Genomic DNA, 22,418 nt, shown 5'->3' with positions numbered 1-22,418 from the left:
AATAAACAAACATTGGGTCTTTTTATTTGCCTTCTGGTATATTTACTTCTCGCTTTCAAGTTCTGCCTCCAACCTCCAGTGCTAGAAAACTCTCGCAGTGGCTTTTTTGGGATTGTGGGGGGATGGGGAGATGAGATTCTACTGCAACCTCCCGACTTCAGGAGCTGAGTCATTAAGAAAATCACTAAATATCACAAGACTCACGATAACACTGCAGGACTTGGCAACACTTGTGTTTGATACATACTAGTTTCAACAACTGGGAGAGGCAGACCCAGAGCCTGTGAGAATTTGTTTAGGGAATGTTTGGTAAGGGCTTTGTGTGTGGTGTATGCAGATAGCATGTGCCTGCCCTCCACTGTGATGAGAAGAACAGGACTTGAAGAAGAACTTGTGGCACCTTAGAGACTAACAAATGTATTTGAGCATAAGCTTTCGTGAGTTACAGCTCACTTCATCAGATGCATGCAGTGGAAAATACAGTAGGACGATATTATATACACAGAGAACATGAAACGATGGGTGTTACCACGCACACTATAATGAGAGTGACCAGTTAAGGTGAAGGAGTACTTGTGGCACCTTAGAGACTAACCAATTTATTTGAACATAAGCTTTCGTGAGCTACAGCTCACTTCATCGGATGCATACTGTGGAAAATACATAAGATGTTTTTATACACACAGACCATGAAAAAATGGGTGTTTATCAGTACAAAAGGTTTTCTCTCCCCCCACCCACTCTCCTGCTGGTAATAGCTTATCTAAAGTGATCACTCTCCTTACAATGCGTATGATAATCAAGGTGGGCCATTTCCAGCACAAATCCAGGTTTTCTCCCCCTGTGGGGAGTGGGGTGGGGGGAGAGAAAACCTTTTGTAGTGATAAACACCCATTTTTTCATGGTCTGTGTGTAAAAAAATATCTTCTGTATTTTCCACAGTATGCATCCGATGAAGTGAGCTGTAGCTCAGGAAAGCTTATGCTCAAATAAATTGGTTAGTCTCTAAGGTGCCACAAGTACTCCTTTTCTTTTTGTGAATACAGACTAACTCGGCCGTTACTCTGAAACCAGTTAAGGTGAGCTATTACCAGCAGGAGAGAAAAAAAACCTTTTGTAGGGATAATCAAGATGGGCCATTTCCAGCAGTTGACAAGAATGTGTGAGGAACAGTGTGTGTGTGTGTGTGTGTGTGGGGGGGATTAAACATTGTCAACCAAGTGTTCCTTGATGAACCACTTAATTTGAACAAAAAGAAAAGGAGTACAAGTGAGTTGTAGGTCACGAAAGCTTATGCTCAAATAAATTTGTTAGTCTCTAAGGTGCCACAAGGTACTCCTGTTCTTTTTGCGGATACAGACGAACATGGCTGCTACTCTGAAACCTGCGATGACAAGGGATGGGTGGCATTTTATGAGTCTTTATACCACATTTTCTGAAATTTTCTCCCCATTAGATTAAGTCTCACAGAGAAGCCACCTTTCGCCAGAGAGACTACATCTCCCAGCAGGTATTGCGGTAACTACTCCCAAGCAACTACACCTCCCAGCGGGCTTTGCGGCAACCACTCCGAGTCAACTACACCCCCCAGAGAGCCTTGCGCCCGCCGCTTCCGGTCATATGCCTCTACAGAGGGTGCTGCGGGCCCACTCGCCGGGTTCCCTAGCGGAGGCCGCTGACTCCAGCTGGCGCGTGGCCTGTGGGACTTGTAGTCCGGGCTGCGGGAGGCGGCGATGCAGGTGCCGAGGGAAAGACTCCAACTCCCATCGCGCCCCGCGGGAGCCGGCTGATAACGGAGCCAAAACAACCATGGCGGCGGCGAGCTGGCCGCGGTGCTGGTCCCGGCTGTGAGCGGTGAGCGAGCCCGGAGACTCCCCCTCGGGCCTCCCTGCCGTGCGGGGACCTCCCACGCTCGGGCGGGGAAGCCGCAGCTCAGGGTGGGGGAGGGGCGGAGACGCATCCCCGTCGCGGCGCGGCGCGGGGGCGGCTGTGGGGCGCTGAGGCACCGGGACCCCGCCGGGCCGCTCCGCTGGCTCCTCCGCGGCGCGGGGACGAGACCCCCTCAGCGGGGCGTTTGCGTCCCACCGTCGCGGCGCGGGGACGGGGGCGGAGCTGGGGAGGGGTTTGCGGGGAAAGGTGGATGTCCCCGCCGTGGAGAGGCCCGGCAGGGAGCGAAGCGCTGCGCGAGACCTCGCTGGCCTCAGCGCCTGAGGGCGGTTGGCCGCGGCGCGCGCGGGGCGGTTGGTGTTCTAAGGGGCGCCCGGCGAGGGTCTCCTCCGCCTCCCCGGCCACTGCGGTCAGGCCTCCCTCCCCCTGCGGCCGTGAAGGAGCACCTCGCCGCGCGGGGAAGTGCTTGTTCGAACCCATGGTTGTCACAAAACCAGAAATCGGATTCTGCCGAGCCTCATTCCGCTGGCGTGGCGTTGGCGAAGCCCCCCCTTTGAAGCGCCAGGCGCGCTCCTGCGGCCAAGTAACGCGCTTGGTGTTGGGTGATCCCGTTTGTTGTTCGGTCACAAGCAGCGATGAGCTGCCCAAATCTTAACAACCGGTTCCCTGTGAAAAGTTCTGATGTAAGGGATGTGCCCCAGTATGTATTTTTTGTGCTTTCCATACGTCTGTATTTTCCTTGGGAGGAATTTTTAAAATTTAAAAATTCCTCCCGGACGGCGATTTAAGAACCAAAAAGCCTGACCTGTCTGGGAAAATACAGGTGTGTGTTAACCCTGCCTAAAGTTCTTTTTTAAAAAGATGGGACTGAACTAGAAATGAGCTCTGTTTCACATGGGTGGGTCCCTGTCACTCCCGGGGGTGTGCTAGGGTGACCAGATGTCCCAGTTTTATAGCGACAGTCCCGATTTTGGGGTCTTTTTTTATATAGGCTCCTATTACCCCCCACCCCCTGTCCTGATTTTTCACACTTGCTGTCTGGTCACCCGAGGGTGTGCACATGTGTGGGTCCCAGCTGCTCCCTGCCCCCCTCATTGAAGCAGGTGTGCAGGGTAACTGCCTTGGGAACTGCAGGGCACCAGTGGACGTGGGGCCAACTGCAGACAGGGGCGTGGGGCAGGGCTAGCTGGAGGAAGGGGGTGCAGGGCTGTCTGCGGGCAGGGCAGGGGGTGTGGGGTTGGCTGGAGACAGGAGGGTGTGGGGTTGGCTGGAGGCAAGCGGGTGTGGGGCTGGCTGGAGACAGTGCAGGGGCTGACTGGAGGTAGGGGCTGTCTGCAGGCAGGGCAGGGGGATGCAGGGCTGGCTGGAGATGGGCTGGCTGAGGGCAGGGCAGGGGGTGCAGCAGGGGCTGGTGCGGGTAGGGCAGGGGGTGTGGCAGTGGCTGGCTGCGGGTAGGGGGTGCGGGGGTGGCTGGAGAGGGGCTGGCTGCCGGCAGGGCAGGGGTTGCGGCAGGGGCTGGCTGCCGGCAGGGCAGGGGGTGCGGCAGGGGCTGGAGACAGAGGCTGGGTGGCTGTGGGCAGGGCAGGGGGTGCGGCAGGGGCTGGCTGCGGGCAGGGGGTGCGGGGATGTCTGGAGATGGGTTGGCTGCGGGCAGGGCAGGGGGTACGGCACGGGCTGGTGCGGGCAGGGCAGGGGGTGGCTGGAGACAGGGGCTGGTGGCAGGCAGGGCAGGGGGTGTGGCAGGGGCTGGCTGCGGGCAAGGGGTGCGGGGGTGGCTGGAGACAGGGGCTGGCTGCAGGCAGGGAGTGCGGGGGTGGCTGGAGACGGGGGCTGGCTGCGGGCAGGGTGGTGGGTACTCACGGGGAGAGCAGCAGGAGCTCCAGGGCCAGGGGAGCAGCAGCAGCAGCAACAGGGCTTGTGTCCAGGGCCAGGCGGCAGCCCACATGGCTCCTGCAGCGCAGCGCCCCCGGCAGCCGGAGGAGGAATTACATCACTTCCCGGCCGGAGCCCATCAAAGCCTCAGCGCCCCCTGCAGGGAAGTGGGTTAACAACCGGTTCTAAAAACTGCTTCAAAATTTAGCAACCGGTTTGCGCGAACCGGTGCAAACCGACTCCAGCTCACCACTGGTTACAAGTCTGTGCATGTTTTGGAAGAAGTGCCCTGTTTTTACCAAAATCAGAATAGGGTGTTTTTTATTCCAAAAGAAGTATCCACCTAAAGACTTGAAACTAAACCGCAAAGGTATCAATAAAAGCTGATATTTTGGTGCAAGTTTGTGTATAGACAAGGCTTTGGTCACTAAGATTGGAATAAAATTATGAAATGTCCAGAAACTGAAATCTGTGGATGTTAAAAAGTACAAAAACAATAACTTTTAAATTATCTTGATTTATAGCTAAAAGTTGATATCTTTGTGATTTATAGTAGATGACTAGATAGAATGGATGCATCAGTGATTTCAGTGTTGACATAGTTAGGCCAAGGCTGAGAACTTCTGAAAACACTATGTTCAAGATTCAATTAGCATGTACTGCATAACCAATTAATATTGCAGTTTTTGTGCTAAATGGTGGTTTTTATTGGATTTCTGAAGGACTATAGTGTGGCTTCACAATGTTTGGAGACTTATTTGAAGAGGACTTTTCCTTTGTGTCAAATAATCAATGTGGAAAAGGGAAGAAACCAAAGTCCAAAGATACTGAGCCTCCTGCTCCAAGGGAGTTCACCAAATTAAGTGGTATCAAAAATCAGGGCGGGACCTGCTACCTCAATTCCCTTCTCCAGACTTTGCATTTCACGCCAGAATTTAGAGGTATGGTATCTTAAAATTTAACTTTCTAAAGTAACTTTAAAATTAACCATGTTTATTACAGTAGTGCCTAAGGGCCAACCAAGAGTGGGGCCCCATTGTGCTGGCCACTGTACAAACACACAGAAGAAGACAGTGCTTGCCCCCAAACAGCTGTCAAGCTAAATAGACCAGACAGACCCAGGGTGGAAGGAGGAGTAGAACACGCCAGCAGAGTGAAAGATGTGATGGCAGTAAACACTGTGTTCCACGCTTTCCCCCCCTTCTTTGGGGTGGGGGTTCATTGAGGATATGCTGAATAAAAGAAAAGGGAAGGACAGGAGAGAAGAGGGGCAAGTATGGAGTGAAGCTGAGGTGGAGATACTGTGGAGGGAGGGGAGGGTTGGAGTAAAAAACCAAGAGAACAGAGAAAGTCCAGTCAAATCTGTAGAAAGCTCTCTGAATGTCCAAAAGAGCAAAAGTCCCTGCTTTTGCCCCTACCAGCAACATGTCATATTAACACTTTTTTACTAGAAATTCTGCATTGACGGTTGTCAGTTATTTATAAAATGTTACCAATGGAAAGCCAATTTCAAAAGCACTTTAGTACTGTTCACTCCAGATAAGCTGTAGCAGCCAAGATGAAAACAAAGAGCAGGTGGTCCATAAAGTTAATATCTCTCTCCTCTGCAAAAAGGCAAATAGCATGTCTTGATATTTTATGTATAATTCACGTCATAGAGACACAAATGTGCTTATAACTTCTTTAAAATAGGGTGCCATTTCACTTTGGCTATTGCCGCTCATTCACTTTTCACGTAACCATTAACTTATGAAGAAGCAGTGTTTGAAGACATATAACCATTTGTATGTTTCTTAATATTGATATTTAATTTGGGCGGGGTGAAAATAAATTGGTACAAAAAAGTGCAAATGTCATTCAGGAATAAACTTCTTAAGGTATTTAAGGGCTTCCTGGGATGTTTTTGATTGCTAACTGTACAGCATGTTAACTTTTCATAGAAATAAACTAAAATATGATGCATATGAATGTAAAGCTTCTTTATTTTAAAGTCATGTTTCCTTTTCCATTACAGAAGCACTGTTTTCCCTGGGCCCTGAAGAACTTGGTTCTCTGGAAGATATCAATAAACCTGATGTAAAGGTGTTAAAATCTACTCTTATTATCCTCTGCTGTAGGTTGATTCAGAAAAGTGTGGGGTTGAATCAAGAGGGAATACAATTTCTGACCATACTGGGAATATAAATTGCTGGTGAAGTGAGTTTTCTTTGTAAATCAAAGCTACAATAGCTGTCCTAGCTATGATTTAATTAAATCTAAAACAATGTTCTTTTGGGGTTTTTTTGAGGTACTAAAATGGGAAAAATACAAAAGAAAGTTACTTGTTTATAATATGATAAAATCATTAACCTAAATTTAATCTTCTTTCTGTATATTAGTTTACCACCATTGAAATAATAAATTTGAATTTCTCAAGAGATACTTAACTGAGAAGGATGAACTATTATGTAGATTTTGGAAAGATTTATCCATATTTATAGAATTGTGAAGTAGGCCAAGTTATAATTAGAACATAAGTGCTACTGGGTTGACGGTGGCTTATTCTCACTTCTGTGCTAAATCCTAATTCATTTTATTTAAAGTACTGGTTTTGAAGTTGCTTCCTGAACTTTTTTTTTTTTTTTCTTCAAACGTTTAGGTTCGAATAATTCCATTACAGTTACAACGCTTATTTGCTCAGCTTTTGCTTTTAGATCAGCAGGCTGCATCTACAACAGACCTCACTGAGAGCTTTGGATGGAACAGCAATGAGGTACAGTATGGTATCTGTAAGGACCCAGCTTGTAAGAGTTTCTTCCAAAAGAGAGAGAGGATGACTCTTGGACACTTGAAATATTTTGATACGTGAGAAAGTTTCTTAGAATTTTTCAAGCTGGGGAAATATATTTTTAATTTGGTAAATATTCTTTTTTTTGTCTGTATCCCCACTGACAGCACATACTGTTTCCTGTGGAGAACAAGAAAATGGGTCTCTGCAGATATAAAATATATTTTAAAAATATTTTTGTAGTTTTTCATTTTTTGCAGGATACTGTTTGCCTGATGACTTAAGGCTCAAAGTCCTTTAAATAATTAGGCATATACTTTATGAAAGGGAATAGTCCCACTGAGTTCAGTGGGAGTAGAGTGTATGACCTGGACTATGTTATGCAGAACTATGTTATGCTATGTTATGTAGCAGAAATAATGGAAGTAAATTAAGGCTGGAAAGAAGTAGGGAAAAAAACAAACTTTTAAGTCAGCACAGTATTTCTCTCTTGGTAGTGGGCATCTCTCACATTGTATCTTGCTTCCTTTTAAGGCCTTTGTTATGTGTCCAATGTAACTTTTGATTATTGCTTTTAGAAAATGCTTTAGTCATCATAATATAAAAAGCCACAGACTGCACTAATAAACCCTTTCTTAAAAATGTGTCCTATGTTGTCTTGCAGGAGATGAGACAACATGATGTACAGGAGTTAAATCGGATTCTGTTCAGTGCTTTGGAAACTTCCCTTGTGGGGACTTCTGGCCATGACCTTATTAATCGGTTGTACCATGGGACTGTTGTTAACCAGATTGTTTGTAAGGAGTGCAAGAATGTCAGTGAGAGACAGGTAAATTCGTAGGCATGTTCCAGGATAGCTTTGTGTGTGTTTAATAGCATAGCTTGTTGGGAACTTGTTAAGCAGGTTACGGTTTATTGAAGATGTTAAATTTTCTGTACGTGTAAATGCTTGCTTAACCTCACAACGTGTTCCAAGCTAATTAAATATTTTGACCATTCTAATAATCAATTTATTGGAACCATGCAGCTTTTATGGGTTAGGACTCTGTAGACTTCTAAACACATGGAAAATACTCAAGGCGTATTTGTTCATACTGAGCCTTGACTGGTATTTTCTAAGCTCTTCCTAAGGTGAGGGCATAAGTCATCAGAAGAAAACAGTAGCACTGTGGCAGTTTCTAGCTGAGTTACTGTGTATCGCATATGGTAGATATGGTTAGAGATGTAAGTAATGATGTTACTACAGTGAAACTCCATTTTTCATTCACATTTTACAATCTATTTTTACTTTTTCTAATCTGATATGTTTTTTACAACTAGGATTTCTTACGAAGCTAAATTATGACAGAGGAATTAAACAGTTTTTTTTTTAAAAAAAATCCTAAAAAATACTAGTATTGCTGAAATAAAGTGATGAGAGAGATTCCCTTAATCCAGAAGCATGACTTGTGTTAATGTGTTTCTTTATATGTAGCAAATCTGCTATTGTGCCTGCATGCAAATGTGCTGTAGTATACCAAATATCAAAATCTGTTTACACAACTTATTGGCTTTGGTTCTCTGCTGTACTATTGTATAGGAGGATTTTTTAGATCTAACGGTAGCAGTGAAGGATGTATCTGGCTTGGAGGAGGCCCTGTGGAACATGTATGTGGAAGAGGAATATTTCGAAAATGATAACTTGTACCGATGTGGAGCGTGCAACAAATTGGTTGAAGCAGCAAAGGTAATGGGTTAGCTGGTCCATAGTATCCAGTTTGACAGCAGTTCAGGAATTTGGATAAGATTGGCATTGGTACTTTACGTTAGGGAGGGCTTTGGCATTCTTTGCCAAATTGATTAATATATAAACTCTTAGCAGTCACCTTAAGCAGAGAACATGTGAAAAGACCTCTCATTTCCCCCCCCCCCCCCTCTGGTATGAGGAATGGTTATAGAAAATTTTTAAAATATTTTATGTCTTGTGTTAACATATACATTATTGCAGTTTCTTACTAGGTCCTGGATGGATGGGGTAAGGTTTGGGCGGTATGAAATATCAATTCATCATCCAGTAATAATTTTCCAGTGATTTACAGCACCACTGCAACACATAATAGTTTAGCCTGAGTTAGTATCCAAGTGTTCATTCAGGCTTAGCAAATTGTAAGATTTTTTTTTTCTGAATGAGTCTGTCAGTGTAGAAGAGCAGATCTCTTCACTTACCTCAAAATAATGCCCATTGTGGCTGGAGGCAAGAGGGGCTAGGACAAGCTGCGGCTAAACAACTTGGAGTAGATCAGAAGACCACAACTGGCTGGTGCAAACAATTTTGTTAAAAGTAGATTATGAACGAATCTTACTTTCTAGCTAAGACTGATGGCTCTGCGCAGGGTTTGACAAATCCTCTCCTCAAAGGCTACTAAAATTTCCCTGGCAAATGGGAGTGTTTCCTAGCACTTTTTACAGAATTAGATTAAACCAGTTGTTAAATGCCTGTGCCTGCTGTACATTAGCACTTCCACTCTTGCTGGTGGTGGATCTGCACCAATGCAGAAATATACTTCCAAGTTGTCTCAGTGTAGACATACCTTCTGAACCATGAAGCTGCTTTTTGACCAATACTCTGATCTTGGAGCTGGAGTAGACTCTGCTCTTTTCATGCTTCTTCTGGTCCTGTCTGCACCTCCATGTGGGTAAAACAGATGTAAATGCATTGGCTGAACCTCTTTGAGCCTCCAACATTTCTATCCTTTGATGTGGGGGAATTCTGCGTCACTGCACAGTGCAGAATTTTGCAGAAATTAATGTGCACACGGAGTTTCCTTTTCCATTCCCACAGAAATGGGCTGCAAAGATGCTGACTGCCCCTAGGGGCCGCTGGACCTGTCAGAGCCTAGTTCGCATCTAGAAGATAAGGCTGGCGGGAGGGGAGGGAACTGGAGGTTTCCCAGCAGCTGCAGTTCACAGCACACCCTAAAGGGTGGAGGTGGTGGTGCACAGGAGACTCTGTGCAAGCCCAGGACCCAGCATCAGGCTTTCTCCCTCTGGATCCCTGGGCTCTAGGAGGTGTGAGTGTCTGGGCCGGCATGGGGAGGCAGAGAAGCAGGAACTGGGTTGTCATAAGGGTTTTTTTTAACTCTCTACTCCTGGGGGAATTTTTGTGTGTGTGTGTCTGTATTGTTACGGATATGCTTGCTCACAGGTATTTTGAAATAATTACCAAAATTGAAACTGGCATGATTATGTAATGCTATTTTGTCAAATAAAATTTGCAGAATTTTAAAATATTTATGCAGAATTTTTTATTTATTGGCACAGAATTCCCCCAGGAGTAGGAAATGCACTGATCAGCAAAAGGGAAAACAATCTCAAGTTTCCCTGTGTTGAGCAGGCAGGTTAACTACTATAAAAGCTGACTTGCTACCCTTATAGGACGAGAGCCATACGTGTTTAATGCATCTTGTACACTATATGAAAGCTTCTTTTAACTTTTAAAACAAAGAACATATGAAATGGGTTAATTTTGTATTTGAAATATATATCAGTAGATGTGATTTGCAAAATACGTCTAACTTACAAGTTAAGTATTAATTGAATTTGTTAACAGATATCGTTGTGTTCAGATACTAAAAATATAAAGTGCATGTTGCATATGGTGTATATGTACAATGATAAATATTGACCTAGATTCATATCTGCATTAATATATTTAGGAATAGTTTCATATATTTTCTGTATGGGAAAGCCGCTTTTTTTTTTTTTTTTTTTTTGCGCAACGGAAGTACACCTCTACCCCGATATAACACGCGGTAAAGCAGCGCTGTGTGGGGCGGGTCTGTGTGTTCCGGTGGATCAGTGCGTCACCGTGTCTGGCTCTGACACGCTGCTCTGAGTGGCATGTTAAGGACGCCGGAAGGGGTTGGATAAGGGGCAGAGGGTCTCGGGGGGTGGTCAGGGGACAGGGAGCAGGGGGGGTTGGATGGTTCAGAGATTCTGGGGGCGGGGCAGTCAGGGGACGGGGAATGGGGGCGTTGGATAGGGTGAGGGAGTCCCAGGGGGCCTGTCAGGGGGTGGGGTTGTGGATAAAAAAGGGAAGGAGGAGGATCCTGGGAATTCCACGCCAGTCCGCCTCACCTCAGTCCCTGGAAAAATCATGGAGCAGGTCCTCAAGGAATCAATTCTGAAGCACTTAGAGGAGAGGAAGGTGATCAAGAACAATCAGCATGGATTCCCCAAGGGCAAGTCATGCCTGACTAATCTAATTGCCTTCTATGATGAGATAACTGGCTGTGTGGATGAGGGGAAAGCGGTGGACATGTTGTTCCTTGACTTTAGCAAAGCTTTTGACACGGTCTCCCACAGTATTCTTGCCAGCAAGTTAAAGAAGTATGGGCTGGATGAATGGACTGTAAGGTGGATAGAAAGTTGGCTAGATCGTCGGGCTCAACGGGTAGTGATCAATGGCTCCATGTCTAGTTGGCAGCCGGTATCAAGCGGAGTGCCCCAAGGGTCGGTCCTGGGGCCGGTTTTGTTCAATATCTTCATAAATGATCTGGAGGATGGCGTGGATTGCACCCTCAGCAAGTTTGTGGATGACACTAAACTGGGAGGAGAGGTAGATACGCTGGAGGGTAGGGATAGGATACAGAGGGCCCTAGAGAAATGAGAGGATTGGGCCAAAAGAAATCTGATGAGATTCAACAAGGACAAGTGCAGAGTCCTGCACTTAGGACGGAAGAATCCCATGGACTGCTACAGACTAGGGACCGAATGGCTTGGCAGCAGTGGACGAGAAGCTGGATATGCGTCAACAGTGTGCCCTTGTTGCCAAGAAGGCCAATGGCGTTTTGGGATGTATATGTAGGGGCATTGCCAGCAGATTGAGTGAAGTGATCGTTTCCCTCTATTCGACATTGGTGAGGCCTCATCTGGAGTACTGTGTCCAGTTTTGGGCCCCACACTACAAGAAGGATGTGGAAAAATTGGAAAGAGTCCAGCGGAGGGCAACAAAAATGGTTAGGGGACTGGAACACAGGACTTATGAGGAGAGGCTGAGGGAACTGGGATTGTTTAGTCTGCGGAAGAGAAGAATGAGGGGGGATTTGATAGCTGCTTTCAACTACCTGAAAGGGGGTTCCAAAGAGGATGGATCTAGACTGTTCTCAGTGGTAGCAGATGACAGAACAAGGAGTAATGGTCTCAGGTTAAAGTGGGGGAGGTTTAGGTTGGGTATTAGGAAAAACTTTTTCACGAGGAAGGTGGTGAAAAACTGGAATGCGTTACCTAGGGAGGTGGTGGAATCTCCTTCCTTAGATATTTTTAAGGTCAGGCTTGACAAAGCCCTGGCTGGGATGATTTAGTTGGGGATTGGTCCTGCTTTGAGCAGGGGATTGGACTAGATGACCTCCTGAGGTCCCTTCCAACCCTGATATTGTATGATTCTGTGATAATGGTCGGGTCAGTCAGGGAACAGGGAACAGTGGGGTTGGGTAGGGGCTGGGGTGCTGGGGGTGATTAGGGACGAGGTGGTCTCTGGAGGCGGTGGTCAGGGGACAAGGAGCTGGGGGGGTTGGATGGATCGGGCGTTCTGAGGGGTCAGTCAGGGGGCGGGAAGTGACTATTAATAACCGAAATGCTCAAGGCCAAAGTAAGTTCAGTATAACGCAGTTTCACCTATAACACGGAAGATTTTTTGGCTCCCGAGGACCGCGTTATATCAGCATAGAGATGTAATTACGTTTTCACAGACATTTAGAGGTGTCTGAGAGCTGCTCTGTAAGCAGCAAGCTCAAACCAGCAATCTTGTCGAAACATTAATACCAAAAATTATGGTGTCTTTATTTTTGTCAGATATGCTGAATTTGCAAATCAGTGCAACTCCACTTGTACAAGAGCTAGACAAGCGGAGAATCACTGCACTCTTGAATCTTCGAGTCAGATCATGGTTGGTGGCATTTTACACCATCATCACCTGACTGTAAATGTCTGTGAAGGGCACAAGATGGGAAATGGCAAGTGGATCCATAGAATCATAGAATATCAGGATTGGAAGGGACCTCAGGAGATCATCTTGTCCAACCCCCTGCTCAAAGCAGGATCAATCCTCAATTTTTGCCCCAGATCCCTAAATGGCCCCCTCAAGGATTGAACTTAAATCTCTGGGTTTAGCAGGCCAATGCTGAAACCACTGAGCTATCCCTCCCCTCCATGTAGCAGTGGATCAGTCACCCATGACCCTGAATCACCACTGCCCAGCATACTGTGCAGGGGAGCCCTTAAAGGACTGTCCTGTGCTGTCCAGGAGGTGTGCTTCCCCAGCTCAAGCTCCTTAAACCATTCCTCACACCCTGTGCAGTTAATTGTATCCGCAACTCCTGCATGCACTTCTTCCTCTGTGGGAAAGAGGGCAGGATTATTCATCTCTAAAAGACTGTAAACCGCTTTCATTCATCTCAGCGGACTGTAAACTCTAGGCTGTCTGTGTGCTCTGTCCTTCAAAACTGGTATGTCTGAAGTTTTTCTGATGGGCCTCATAACCTGTCAGAGGGAAAGAGAAACATTTAGACTAGTGCAGTACTGGATGACCTGTCAAGGAGTGGATCTGAATAAAAGGTGGTATAACATCTACTACTTATTACTTGGGTCTCCCTTGAAAGTGTCAAAGAATTGACTAGTGATTGTGTTGGCACTTACTAGAACTAGTCACTATATGTTCATCTGTTCTATGACAAGTAACCGTTTCACATAATATGTAATGTGGTGAAAAACATCTTTCGATGTGCTATTCAGAATTCTCCTTTACATAGTTTGCTTTAATTTTTACTTTCCACTGTCATTACCTTTGGGATCTTCTTTTTAATGGATGATATCCTCTTACAAAATCCATAATGGCTGATTGCTTTCTATTGAAACCTTCTGGGAAACTTTTCTCCTGACAGCCTGAGAGAGTTGTGTTTAGAATGGAGGACATTCTGCTTCTTTCCAGTAATAAACTCATACTTAAAACTTTTTTATTCATTTTACAGTCTGCTAAACTACGTAAGTTGCCGCCCTTTCTTACTATCTCGCTCCTGAGGTTTAACTTTGACTTTGAGAAGTGTGAACGATACAAGGAAACAAGCTGCTATACGTTCCCTATCAGGATTAACCTCAGACCTTTTTGTGAGCAGGTTTGAACAATTTTGTCTTAATTTGTTCTCTGGCTGAATATGTAGGAAATTTATCTCCAGGATGAGCCATATTTTATTTTACCTTTTTGGTCCGGTCACAGACTATTTACAGAAGAAACTGTATGGCTTTCCCTCTGTCTGCAATCTATCCTTCCAAAAGAGATCTCTTTTAATAGTGTTTGTGGTGCGAAAATGTGTAGTACTGACAAATGGGAAAAATCAGTAATAGATAAAATTTAATTGAACATTCCCAGGCAAAAACCTCATTACCTGAAAGTTAGTTGTTGCATTACATTAATTTTTATGTTGGTATTATCTAATAGCATTATATAGAAACTCAGTTGTATATTGCCACACCATGATAGTTTATGCACTCTTAGAAATCTATACAGATGAATAGTCATATTAGACATTCATATAACCAAAACATAGTTATTAACAAAACAAAGCCTTTACGTAATTATCTTTAGTCCTTAAACTATGTAAATAATATACTTACTGCAGACACACTTTTTTAAAATCTGCTTTCCTAAAATCTTAATCACCATGGTTTTGGTCTTTAAAGTTCTGCAAACTGGCAGTTGAGGAAGAATTTTTCAACATTCTTTGGTGGAGGAGCTTATTATTTGCTTTAATTTAATTTTTGTAAAGGTTAGGCTACATGTGAGTTTTTTTTGTTAAGCTCCGCAACGTTTCAAGAGTTAACAAAGCCTTTTAGAGGGGTCAGTGAAATTAGACATTCCCCCTTTCCCCCCCCACCAGCATTTCTCAAGAAGTCACTTTTAACTTAGAACTTCTAAACTATTTACTTGTAACTTTCCAGAAAATTGCAACTATGACTTGAAGTGGTGTAAACTTGTTTCTGATAAACATTTTTGTTTCCAAAGAAAAGTATTTCAACAGCATTCAATTGAAATATTCAACACAATATTAGCTAATGGAGCTGCTAACTATACTTCAATAAATATGAATAGTAATTTCAGGGAGAGCCGAGTTGGCATGTTTCAGCAGTTGAATAAAATGTACTTTTATGTTGACCACTGTTACTGAAAATATTTTACTTCTAATGTAGTTCAATGCATCTTTGGCTTGGTTCAAATGTATCTTTAGCTCTGGAATAATGGTGGTTAACGGAGAACTGCATTGATTGATCCTTTTCCCCACTAAAACACCTGAAGTTTTGTCCACAGTGTAAAATCCTCCTTGTAGTTGTGTAAAAGTCTTACAGGCTTTATTAATTTCCTCTTGTTTTAGACTCAGTTGGATGATTTGGAGTATATGTATGAGCTCTTCTCTGTTATTATACACAAAGGTGGCTGCTATGGAGGACACTACCATGTTTATATCAAAGATGTTGATGCATTAGGAAATTGGCAATTGAAAGTAAGTCTAGAACACTCATTTTGTATGGCTTTTCTCCTGGTTGTCGAAAACATTGTATTGTACTAACATTGACTGTACTAAAGCATTAAGTACACTTTGTATCAACAAAAATAGTCTAGTGAGGCATTTACTCAAGCTGTCCTTCATGGCCTTTGTCATGCGCTCAGCTGATGTGAAGAGACCCTTTATTCAGTCAAGGAATGATTTCTTCTAATTGGAGACTGGAAACGGTATCAAACCTTGTGACTAGATTTGGTTGTCTATTCGCTATCCTGCTGAGTTAGATCACATCATATGATTTAGAGAGGGATTTAAGCTCCAAGGGGCCTATCAAATTTACAAAGCTAAGCCTTTTAGAGGTGTCAGCTTCATCTGTGAGGCTGACCAGCCCATATCAAAAATTGCCAGTGACCTCAGCATCTATAAAAGTCAATGTCCTATACAGTATGAGGTTTGATAGTCCTCTTCAAAAATTATTTTGTTACACTGTAAAAGCTCATGGAATTTCCGTTCACTGAACCTTGTCTGCACTGGCAGTCTTTGAATCTAACATTTGACATCTCATCTGACAGGCTGCATCATGAGGTTTGGGGAAGGATGTGGAAATTAGGAGGGGCAGTAACTGAGTGATCAGGAGCCTTCTATAGACAAAAGTAATAGGGCCAGCCTTGCATGCCAAAGTGTTTTGCCACCCAGTGTGGAAATTGTATTTCGCTCCTCTGAGCATCCAAGTTAATTTAAAAAAAAGGAGGTGGGGGGAGTGGAGCAGCCAAGCAGTATGATGCCTGCTCCTATGGCAACCCTGTTGGTGAGTAAGTGTGTGTGTGGTCTGATACGACCTCTTTAATGACATTTTCTCCACCTTTAACTGCTACAGTTATGCATGGGTACCCATAATTCTGAAAGAGAAAAGAATCTGTTAGAAAGCCAAAGGAAAATACTGGTCTCTGTTTGAAATAATAGTATTTACTAATCTTTATTTCCATAGCCTTGTAGTAAGGACCCCATCAATGATCTTTTTCAGGAGGAGGAAAGCAAACTGATGACTGAAGAGAATGTTCAAAAAGATACTGAAAATTCCAAAGAAATGGAGAATCCACTGACAATCCTGAAAGGGATTTTATCAGAGGTATGGTATGTAAACAGATCTTTACTGCTCCCTGTTAATTAATGATCTGGAAGGGTGGGTAAGTGAAAAGAATCTAAACTTGTCCTAGTAATTCAGCAAGGAGCATGAGACTGAAAGTGTGAAGTTGATTTTTAATATAAAAGTAGCCATCCACTGGATTTCTCTGAATACTTGTTTGGCCACTCCATTAGTAGCCTTAAGTAGTTTACCCAAGCTGTTGCAAAGGTTAGCAAAACCCATTAGTTTATTGCATACTTCTTGGTTGGTGTGTTTGAGGTTTTTCCCACCACTTCTTCATCTCAAAGTCTGTTAACTGTGTTCCTTTAGGAAGAATCTAAACAAATTCCTGTGGATCAGTTAGGGCAGAAACTACTGGAGAAAAAAGGAATGTCCTGGAACAAAAAATACAGGAAACAATATGGACCAATACGAAAGGTAAGAAAAACAGTAAAACTCTAACAGGTGCATTTAGTTAAATTTTCGTTAAACCTATTACTAACAAATCACTTCACATTTTTCAGTTTAAGAAAAATTTTTAAACTTGTGTTCTTATAAAATTTCAAATGTTAAGAACAATAAGAGAAACAGTGGCTCTCCTTTCCCAGCAGGCAATCTGTAATGTAAGTCTAATATATGAATGAAAATGCATATAGCAATGTATTTAGAAATGTCAGTACATATGGAAATATTAATGGTGATTTAAAAAATACAGTACACTTGAATTAGCAACTCAGTAGTCATGATTGTAATGAGACTCTTATTCTGAATCCTACTCATTGGTAGTTTAGAACCCATCCAAAAAATTACCACTTGTAGTAAATTCTCAGGCTTGCCAGCTCAAGAATTGCATTGCAATAGTAAAGGAAACTGCTGCATTTGAATTTTGAGTTTGAACTTAATTTTAACCTTTTGAATGATTCCTCTTAAGAGTAGTGACACACAGGCCCATTGGTGGGTCATCAGTCTGTGTAACTCTTGTCAGGCCAGACAAATTCATGACACCTACCACTTTGCTGTCATAGTATTTATCTATAAAGGATGTTGTGTGAGGTATCAAATGAAAGCTTATATTATGCTGGTCATAAGTATTGCCAGATATATGTATGCATGTTATTTAAGAAGGCGTATGCATGTATTGAAAATATGTTTAGAATCTGTGTTCCAGACAGGGTTGATGATCCATCTATCTATCCATGCCCTGTCACCCAATCCCAGCTTCTGGAAAACAGAGGCTAGGGACACCATTCCTGCCCATCCTGGCTAATAGCCATTGATGGACCTATCTCCCTTTTGAACCCCATTATAGTATAGGCCTTCACAACACCCTTTGGCAAGGAGTTCCAGAGGTTGACTGTGCGTTGCATGAAAAAATACTTTCTTGTGTTTGTTTTAAACCTGCTATCTATTAATTTCATTTGGTGGCCCCTGGTTCTTGTATTATGAGAAGGAGTAAATAACACTTCCTTATTTACTTTCTCTATACACTCATGATTTTGTAGACCTCTATCATATCCCCACATAGTCACCTCTTTTCCAAGCTGAAAAGTCCCAGTTTTATTAATTTCTCCTCATACAGAAGCCGTTCTATACCCCTAATCATTTTTGTTGCCCTATTCTGAACCTTTTCCAATTCCAGTATATCTTTTTTGAGATGGTGTAACCACATCTGCATGCAGTATTCAAGGTGTGGGTGTACCATGGATTTATATAGAGGCAATATGATATTTTCTGTTTTATTATCTATCCCTTTCTTGATGATTCCCAACATTCTGTTCGCTTTTTTGACTGCCATTGCACATTGAGTGGATGATTTCAGAGAACTATCCACAATGACTCCAAGATCTCTTTCTTGAGTGGTAACAGCTAATTTAGACCCCATCATTTTATATGTAGAGTTAGGATTATGTTTTCCAATGCACATTACTTTGCATTTATCAACTTTAAATTTCATCTGCCATTTTGTTGCCCAGTCACCCAGTTTTGTGAGATCCTTTCGTTGCTCTTCACAGTCTGCCTGGGACTTAACTATCTTGAGTAGTTTTGTATCATCTGCAAATTTTGACACCTCACTGTTTACCCCCTTTTCAGATAGTTCATGAATATGTTAAATAGGACTGGGCCCAGTACAGATCCCGGGGGGACACCACTGTTTACCTCTCTCAATTCTGAAAACTGACTATTTATTCCTACCCTTTGGTAACTGGTTAAAAGACAGGAAACAATCTATGAGAGAACCTTCCCTCTTATCCCATGACTGCTTATTTTGCTTAAGAGCCTTTGGTGAGGGAACTTGTTAAAGGCTTTCTGAAAATCTAAATACACTATATCCACTGGATCTCCTTTGTCCGCATGCTTGTTGACCCCCTCATCGGATTATCTAAAGAGATGAATAAGGCTAAAATCAGGCTCTTAGTACTGTACTTTGAAAGAATCCGCCTATTAAATATTACTACTAACCATGGTCCTGTGCTAATACCCACCTCCTTCCCCCACCCAGCCTACAACAAATAAGGTTTTACATATAGGCAGCTCAAAAAGCAATGTCTCTTTAGGCAATAGAACTGTATTTCCTAAAGTATGTGTCAGGCAATTGACTGTACATAGTCTATGTCGTCTTCCTTTCTCACTCCTGTTTTTATATTATCTTTCTGTCTATTCCCTTAAACTTACAGCCAGAAGCTGGGATTGGGTGACAGGGCATGGATGAGCAGCTTTTTGCCAGACAAGGGGGTGTGAAATCACCTATCCACGCTGTCTCTATTGTAAATTAAACACTGGGAAACCAACACAAAGGAAGCTGCATTTGAGAAAGTCCAACAGGAAATGTCAGGTTGGGGGATGTGAAATCAACATGGAAAGACACCAGAAACTAAAACCATAGGGAAGTTGTCTTGTTTCTGGCATCAAAACAATTAATTTTGGGGAAATATAAGGAGAAGCAAAAAATACATGTTGTTATCCATTTCACTGAGCAACACCCTTGGCAGAGGAGGGGTGGTTCATGAAAAATCTGGATCCAGGTTAAGCCTGAAAACTAGCAAGTTCTGTAAGGCCTGGTCTACACTGTGGGGGGGATCGATCTAAGATACGCAACTTCAGCTACGAGAAAAGTGTAGCTGAAGTCGACTTATCTTAGATCGACTTAGAATCACTTACTTCGCGTCCTCATGGCGCAGGATCAATGGCCGCCGCTCCCCCGTCGACTCCGCTTCCGCCTCTCGCCATGGTGGAGTTCCGGAGTCGACAGCAGCGCGATTGGGGATCGATTTATCGTGTCTACAGTAGACGGGATAAATCGATCCCCGATAGATCGATCACTACTCGCTGATCCATGGCCTAGAAAAGGTTTCAGGTGAGAAACTGCTTTAGATAAGATTAACTTGCTAGAGCTAAGTTCTGGTCTTGTAGAAGCAGGTTCTTTTTGTGTTTATTATTCTTACTGAACCATCACTTGAATTCGTGACTCTCTGTTCATTGTTAATACACTTATTTTTTTCAGAGTAACAGCCGTGTTAGTCTGTATTCGCAAAAAGAAAAGGAGTACTTGTGGCACCTTAGAGACTAACCACTTATTTTTGGTTTTATTATAAACAGAGTGTGACTCCTTAGCTGAACCAGACAGGCTGGTATGTCCACTGTCTGTATGGAGACAGCGAACTTGGTAATTTCTGTGAGTGTCCGGTGTCAGGAGCTGGATACTACAGGGGAATGCTGTTCAAGGGGGCTCAGGGATTGGGGTGCACCTAAAGTTAATCTGCAGGGCAAAGTAAAGGCTGACACAGCTTCTGATGAGATTGTTTTGGTGGCCAACAGACTAGAGTGACAGGGAGCTGACACCCAGTTTAGCACTAGCAAGTCTCTCTCTAGCTGAGCAATCGGGTAAGAAGATGACTTACAGTCCTGAGCACTCCCAAGAAAGCTTCACTGAACTGCAAAACTATTTTCACATTTTGAATAATTCAAAAATAGTTTAAATTGTGAAATTCAAACCGCTCTCTTAGAGGAGTAGCTTCTTTGCTGCAATTGAAAGTAAACTGAGAAATAACTTATGAGCTAAAAAGCATTCTGAACATACACAATGATTTCTGTCATGATTGAATGTCTGTTAACAATTATAATGTGCATGTACATATGTGTGGGTTTTCATGATGTCAGTACATCTAGTGTACAGATCTGTCTTACATGTTCTGATTAATGCATGTGTGCTTATTTGAATGAGACTGTATGAACATACTCTGAAATCAACTCATTTGATACTTCAAGAATGTGCTTTTGTTAGTGATCAGAAATTACACTTGTCTGAGGTTTGGATTTACTATATAAAGTGCTTATATTGTAAGCTGACTGGGGCAGGGAGTGTCTTTCTGTGTATTTGTACTTCACTTGGTACAATCAAGGTTGGGACCTCTGGATGCTCCTGAAATATAAAGGCCAAAAAACACTAGTCCTATGGATGAATGACAAATTTAAAGTCCACAAGCTCTGATTTGGTATGATGCAGTGGTATAAAGTATTAATTTTCATCCATGAAAAATCTTGTTCTGGTTTATCATCTTTCCTCTCCCTGTTGCTGCCCTATTCCCCACCCAACATTCCACTTCAATTTGTCTGTTTGCTGGGCTTGATATCAGTGCTGTTTTTCAACACTCTGCCATGTTACTTATCTATCCTGTTTGTCTCCAGAGGTAGGCCACTGTAACAGAGGATCCTCTCTTAAATTGAGGAACGATATTAGTTCAACAACAAAAACCTTGCAGCATGGGTTTTATTCTGGAGACTTGCTGAGAAACACATACAAGAAGAAAACAAAATGACATACAATAAATAAAAACTAAATAGGGAAAACTCTGAGAGTTAGGAAACAACCCCGTCCTTTGGTCATTTATGTGCAGTTCTACTTTAACAAAGGTTTCAGAGTAGCAGCCGTGTTAGTCTGTATCCGCAAAAAGAAAAGGAGGACTTGTGGCACCTTAGAGACTAACCAATTTGTTAGTCCCTAAGGTGCCACAAGTACTCCTTTTCTTTTAACAAAGGTGTTTACTATGTCTGTTTGCCAAGTAGCTGTTCTTAGTTTTCTGTATTCACTTCGGGATCCTGTTTGGGCTGTCAGTCCCTAACCTATCTTTATTATTTCATACTTTAATTTACTGAAGGTTTTTTTTCCTGTAGTTCTTACTGTAGACTTTTTTAGGAGGTGTCAGGTAAGCAGGACTATGGCAAAAGCTGAGAGAGACCAGGGTTCAAGTTCTGTGAAAGCTACAGTGTGCTAATGAACCAAGCTGTATTCTGTTTACACTTTCTGCATTCTTCTTCAGAAGGCAGGAACAAAGCACTTTTGAAAAACTGGGGTCCTTATATGGTGTCAAGTTGAGTACCAAATGATTTGAGGCCAGTAACTTTAAAATTCCTGACTTTAGTCTGATCTCACTCTTGATGCTGTATTTTTTTCTTTGTTTGTGGTAGTGCTTATAGTGTGGCTGGCCCTTTCCAGACAAGAAGGGAAGTTCCTGCCCTAAGAAGCTTGCAGCCTAAGGATTGACACATGAGGGGGTGGGGAGCAACAAAAGGGGTTTTCTATACAAATCAAGATGACACACTATAGGAAGCATGGTAGAAGCAGGTTTTTCAGAGATGCCTAAAAGTGGGTGTTATTTCAGGGAGGTCAAGCCATGCAAAGGCTTGCAGGTGACAGATGCAGCTTTGCACAAGTAATAGACGTTTCCTTCGTTATGACAGTACTGTTTTTCTTTCTTTTCAGTATTTGCAGAATCATTCTCAGATATTTCGACTTAGTCCTGATAATAAGGTTAGTCTAAAGGAGATGTACCATAAGCTCCAATTTGGGTCAGATTCCCAAGGACAAGGTCTGCAAAGCTCTTCTCAGAACAATGATGTCCAGTGGACTTCAGAAAGTCTATGTACAGTACTAAAGGACAGCGCTTCTGGTTCCCATTGGTTTGACTTGAATGATTCAAAAGTCCAGCCCATTAAGGAGAAGGATATTGAGAAACAATTTCAGGGTAAAGAGAGTGCCTACATGTTGTTTTATCGAAAATCCCAGTTGAAAAGACCATCTGAAGGTATGAAAAATACTAACCATGACAGATTCTTCTTCCCTCCACAAAATTACTTTTACTTCAGACAAACAAACCGAACAACCCAGCAGTGGAGTTCTTGTATATATTTTCTGTTCAGAAGGAATAGAAAAATCCTCTCACTACATAATGGA

The 22,418-nt window shown here is 43.0% G+C and overlaps 1 protein-coding gene across 1 annotated transcript in view; it reads left to right on the top strand.

Moving 5' to 3' along the window:
• Window positions 1-1,717: 1,717 nt before the first annotated feature.
• The window catches only part of USP40 (ubiquitin specific peptidase 40), a gene marked incomplete at its 3' end in the record, with an annotated part of 42,385 nt that continues 21,684 nt past the window's right edge, over window positions 1,718-22,418 (top strand). The window contains exons 1-11 of the mRNA XM_084643785.1: window positions 1,718-1,854; window positions 4,482-4,700; window positions 5,774-5,835; window positions 6,398-6,511; window positions 7,191-7,355; window positions 8,106-8,252; window positions 13,534-13,677; window positions 14,932-15,060; window positions 16,085-16,189; window positions 16,517-16,624; window positions 21,948-22,269. Coding sequence (XP_084499911.1) covers window positions 4,502-4,700; window positions 5,774-5,835; window positions 6,398-6,511; window positions 7,191-7,355; window positions 8,106-8,252; window positions 13,534-13,677; window positions 14,932-15,060; window positions 16,085-16,189; window positions 16,517-16,624; window positions 21,948-22,269 — 1,495 coding nt within the window. The 5' untranslated portion in view covers window positions 1,718-1,854; window positions 4,482-4,501. The remainder of the gene's footprint in view (window positions 1,855-4,481; window positions 4,701-5,773; window positions 5,836-6,397; window positions 6,512-7,190; window positions 7,356-8,105; window positions 8,253-13,533; window positions 13,678-14,931; window positions 15,061-16,084; window positions 16,190-16,516; window positions 16,625-21,947; window positions 22,270-22,418) is intronic.

This window comes from Lepidochelys olivacea (genome assembly GCF_965140295.1).
Source record: "Lepidochelys olivacea isolate rLepOli2 genome assembly, chromosome: 11".
NCBI lineage: Eukaryota > Metazoa > Chordata > Testudines > Cheloniidae > Lepidochelys > Lepidochelys olivacea.
This window is presented reverse-complemented; position numbering and strand designations above follow the sequence as displayed.